The following is a 5,069-nucleotide window of genomic DNA, read 5'->3' as shown; positions in this document are numbered from 1 at the left end:
CCATTAAGGATGGCCTCTTTAATAAACTTTTCTAAGATCTTCCCCAGGATAGAAGTCAGGCTGATGGGCCTATAGTTAGCAGGATCCACTTTCCTCCCTTTCTTGAAGATAGGCACCACATTGGCCTTCTTCCAGTCTTCGGGCACTACACCAGAACAGCAGGAGTTTTCAAAGATCCGTGCCAGAGGCTGGGCTATGACACTAGCCAGCTCCTTGAGTACCTTGGGTGTAGATTGTCAGGACTGACTAACTTGAAGGTATCCAGCCTCTCAAGGTGTCCCTTCACAAGGTCAGCATTTATGGAGGGCAAGGGATCACCCTCACCTGGACCTCCCTGTCCCATAGTGGATGTGGGCGTCCCATGGGACTGATGAAAGACCGACGCAAAATACCCATTTAATAGGTTGGCTTTTTCCTAGGTGTCAGTTGTCAGTTGTCCCGTCTGGTTCAGCTGGGGTTCAAATGTACCCTTGCTTTTCCTCCAGCTCCCCACATGTCTGAAAAAGGACTTTTTATTGTCCTTGGTGCTCGAAGCTAGTTGGAGTTCAGTTGCAGCCTTGGCTTTCCTGGTTTGCTCCCTGCAGGACCGAACCAGTATAGAATATTCCTCCTTGGAGGTGAATCCCATCCTCTATCCTTTGTAGGCATTTCTTTTTAGCCTCAGGAGGTCTGCTAGATCCCTGGAGAGCCAGGAGGGCTGCTGTGCCTTCTTGCTGCCTTTCCTCCAAGATGGAACAGACTTAGCTTGTGCATTGAGGATCGCTCCCTTGAGGAGCAACCACTCATCCTGAACTCTCCTCCCGCTGAGGTCATGGTCCCTTAGGGTCTCATTGACAAGCCTTCTGAGCTTGTCAAAGTCGGCTTCCCTGAAGTCAAGGACTTCCGAGTTGCTGACTGACTTGCCAGCTTTACGGCAGATGGTGAAGGTGATCAGCCCATGGACACTGTCACCCAGCTTCCCATTGATCACTAGGTCACCAATTAGGTCATTCCTAGTAGCCAGTACCAGGTCGAGCAGTGCTTTACCTCTCATTGGCCCGTAGACTTCCTGAGTCAGGTAGAGGTCATCCACGCATGATAGGAAACTTTGTGACCACTCGGATTTTGCTGAGTGACCCTTCCACGAGATGTCCGGGTAAGTGAAGTCACCCATGACAACCATGGCCCTGGAGCATGCAGCCTCAGCCAGTTCCCGAGTGAACTCCTGGTCAAGCTCTTGACTTTCGGTGGGAGGTCTGTAGTAGATTCCCACCGTTGTGTCCCCTGTGCTGTGTTCCCCATGGATTTTAACCCAGAGGATTTTAACCCAGAGGTCATCCACCCTGGTCACCAACATCAGCTTGCAGGGATGCGTAGCTTTTCTTGACATAGAGAGCTACACCCCCGCCCCTTTTATCTACTCAATCCCTCCTGTCCAGGGTATAGCTATCTATACCCGTGGTCCAGTCATGGGTGGAGTCCCACCAGGTCTCCATTATCCCTATGACATTGTAATTTTTTGCATTAAGCAGGAGGACAAGTTCCTCCTGCTTATTCCCCAAGCTACTGTCATTTGTGTACAGGCAGGGAAATGTCCGTTTGGGGGCTCTTGCCTTGCCCACAGATTGTACCAGGGCTGGGCAGGGGTAGGCTCCCTTAAGTGCCTTTGCCCCGCTGGCTTTGCAAGGGTTGCTCAGCTGGCCAGCAGTGGCAGTAGTCCCCCTGTCCCCTAGCAGGCTTAATTTAAAGCCCGGTGGAGCAGGTCAGCCAGTCTGGCTGAGAAGAGTCTCCTCCCCAGGGGAGAGAGTGGAGGCCATCTCTTCCCAGCACCTCACTGCCTCTCTCGTCAGAGCGGGCTGTGGTCATGAAAGCCAAAGCCTTCCCGATGACACCAGTGCCACAGTCTTTGGTTGACTACCTGGATCCTCCTCTCCCTCCTCAGCCCATACCCTGAGACTGGGAGGATCAACCCTTTAGGCCCCCAGACCCTTAAGCCCCACTCCCAAATCCCTGTAGCACCTCATGACCCATCTGGGAGTGCTCCGAGCCGTGTCATTAGTGCCCACATGAATAAGGAGCATGGAATAATGGTCTGTGGGCTGGAGGAGCTTAGGGATCTTTTCCGCAATGTCTCGGATACGAGCCCCTGGGAAGCAGCAGACTTCCTGGGATAAGGGGTTGGGGTGACAGCTTACCCCCTCAGAATGGAGTCTCCCACAACAAACACTTTGAAATTGATATTTTAATAATAAAGTTGAAAGTTAGTAAATCAAAGTGATAAATTGATAATAATATTGAATATTATCAACATGAGCAAGTTGAAAAATATTTATGTAGGTTTTCCTCAAAATTAATCAATGAACACACTTCAATTAAATGTTTAAGTTTTGACAAAATTGTATTTTCTGATAGAAAACTGTTTCATTAAAAAAGTTTCAAACAGCTGTAAAAAATAATGCCGGTTCTAGTATGCAGTCCATGACATTGGTCTTCATGCTGAATGTTAACTCTCCAGTTGTTGAACGTCAGCACACCTGTAGTATCTTTGTAACTAATATTTTGGCTGCAGCTAGAGATCACTTAATATGCTGAACTATAAATATGAAACTTCATAATCTTTGTAAGTTTATTCTATTTATGCTACAGAGACCCGGTCGAAAAACAGTTTGAGGTAGCTACAAATCCCATAGACAGTGATTCTCCAGGGCTCATGCTGCTGACTATTCCATTCCCAGTGCCACATTATAGGGTTATTCAAGAGTTGAATTCCTTAAACTGTTACTCAAAGGTCCAAAAATTTGCCAACTATTGTTGTGGAACTTTTTGCAGTGCTTATACACATCTCAAGCACAGAAACAAGAACAAGGAACGTGTTACTGAGCTATAAAACTGGCCACAAGATAAATAATTTTCCAAAGGAAAAATTTAGCCAAAAAATAACACTGGCATGTTTCTACCAAAAAAAAAAGTTAAATTTTGAAATAACTTAGTGCCTCAGAGATGATCCACTCCCATAGGTTCCCATTTCCTTTTTCAGACTAGAATGCTTAGCCTGACTGCATCTCCCATTAAATTCTTATTGAGGAGAGGATGTCAGAGTGCATCATAGGAGTTAAAGGCTAGATGGAAAATCTGGATGACAGAGGACAAGAAGAACAATTGACCTTCAGGTACCAGGACACAGCATATTGTGGCAGTCTGCAAATGATTTTCAGCAAAATATGCATTTAATTTAAATCCAGTTTTCTGGATTTAACATTTCTGTTGGACAGTTTTTCACTACCCACCACCCAAAGCATTATGTACCCAGATTAAGCTGTAAAGAATGAGGTAATTATATGATTAATTGTATTTTGTATGTTTGTTAAACCTCACTGAAACACTGCCTAGTCTTTCAGGAAAAATATATAGTACTTGCAGGCAAATGTACTAATCCTTTGATTTTATTTTGTTCATAGAATCATAAGAAAGTAAGGCTGGAAGGGATCTCATTAAGTCATCTTGTCTGCTCCCTGTTCAAGGCAGGACATTCCTAACTACAGCCAAGTCTACAGCCAATTTCCAAGAATTGCAATTTCACAGCTTCTCTAGGTAGCTTGTTTCAGTGCTTGACCACACTCAGGCCCCTGGCAAACATTTAATTAAAGACATGGTGAGATCTGATTGGCAATCATAACAATCACACCTCTTGTTACGCTACTTGTGCATGGTAGGAGGTGGGATTGTGGATCAGATCCAGCCATGCTATATAGCTAATACAGGGGGAGCTCTTGACTCCAGTACACCCTGAGGTTAGGAGCAGCAGTCATCTGATTAGAGCTCCCATCCTCAGGAGCACATCCATTAATTTTTTATTGCCTCCAACCATTTCTGTGATTCTGCCCTAGACTCTGTCCAATCTGTTTATATCTTTCTTTGAAGTTCAGGGCCCAAAACTGGACACAGTGCTCTAGGTGAGGCCTCACTAGTGAGTGGAAGAAGCTTTTTCCTTCATTTGCAAGAGATGTATAACCCAGTATTGGTGTTAGCTTTTGAAATGGCCTGATTAAAAATAATGAGTAACAGTTTAGAGTGGTAGGTGGAAATAATTTGTGAAATCTCTGCAGAGGTGTCTTGTAGGACACTGCCTCTCATCTGCAGTTACTGGCCCTGAGTAAAACATTTTCCTTGGGTTCCTACTAGATTGCCAATGACTTAGTGTCCAATCTGCCCTTGATGATATTACCTGAAAGGACTGCCTAATCAGCAAATCCTTATTTCAGATCAGCAAGAGAAAGTAACTCTCACCCTACCGAGGAGAGAATGCCAATAGGTGTGTGTGGGGGGAGGGGGCAGGGGTTAAGTTGATCCAAATTCTAATTAGTCTGAAAAATTTTAAAGCAAATTTGTTACACAAACTTTGAGCTTCCTTTTTTATATCGTAACTATCTGGAGAAGCTTCTTTAATAGTGCTTTTTAATGTCTTATATCTGGTGTAGCTGAGATGGAAGGTTTGTTTTTGATTTTGGAAGAAGGATTACATCAGTTCTTTTTTTATATACAATGTTTTGCTTGTCCTTTGTATATTGCTTGCCTTTGGAATATTTTTTCATATTTCTCAACAGTAGAAGCTAAATATGAGCTAAATATGCCTTCATATTTCTCAACAGTAGAACTATTCCTTCATATTTCTCAACAGTAGAAGAGCTAAAGGTTGCTTTTACCATAGTAATACAGAGCTAGTATTATCACGGTTCTTGAGCTAAAAATGACACCCATTATGGCACTTCCAGCCTCCCTTCCTATAACTGTCACAGATGTATTATGTTTATTTTCCTTACAAGGAAATGTCTCATTACTCATAAAGTTGTGACCATGAAATCTTAATTTGGAACTGCCACTGTGTCCTCTGAGGTAGATTAATTACATTTTTTGTCCTTGGGTGGATTTTTGGACTCAACCCATTGATTTTCTGCGATTTTCAAAAATGTGCTCTCCCCCAGTTGGGAGTTGTTTTGGCTTCCTATTAAAAATAATCTTACATCAACCAAAAAAATTAAATAGACATGCTCCTTGACACCTTATATACTTGAAGGGGTGATTTTGAGGTA

General features: G+C 43.7%; 1 protein-coding gene across 1 annotated transcript in view; it reads left to right on the top strand.

Annotated features, from left to right (window-relative positions):
• LOC109305592 (OX-2 membrane glycoprotein-like) overlaps nt 1-3,329 on the top strand; it is a 31,939-nt gene extending 28,610 nt beyond the window's left edge. Inside the window, exon 6 of the mRNA XM_019528581.1 lies at nt 3,017-3,329. Coding sequence (XP_019384126.1) covers nt 3,017-3,021 — 5 coding nt within the window. The 3' untranslated portion in view covers nt 3,022-3,329. The remainder of the gene's footprint in view (nt 1-3,016) is intronic.
• The last annotated feature ends 1,740 nt before the right edge of the window (nt 3,330-5,069 follow it).

Source organism: Crocodylus porosus, unplaced genomic scaffold (assembly GCF_001723895.1).
Source record: "Crocodylus porosus isolate Cpor-Errol unplaced genomic scaffold, CroPor_comp1, whole genome shotgun sequence".
Classification (NCBI taxonomy): Eukaryota; Metazoa; Chordata; order Crocodylia; family Crocodylidae; genus Crocodylus; species Crocodylus porosus.
This window is presented reverse-complemented; position numbering and strand designations above follow the sequence as displayed.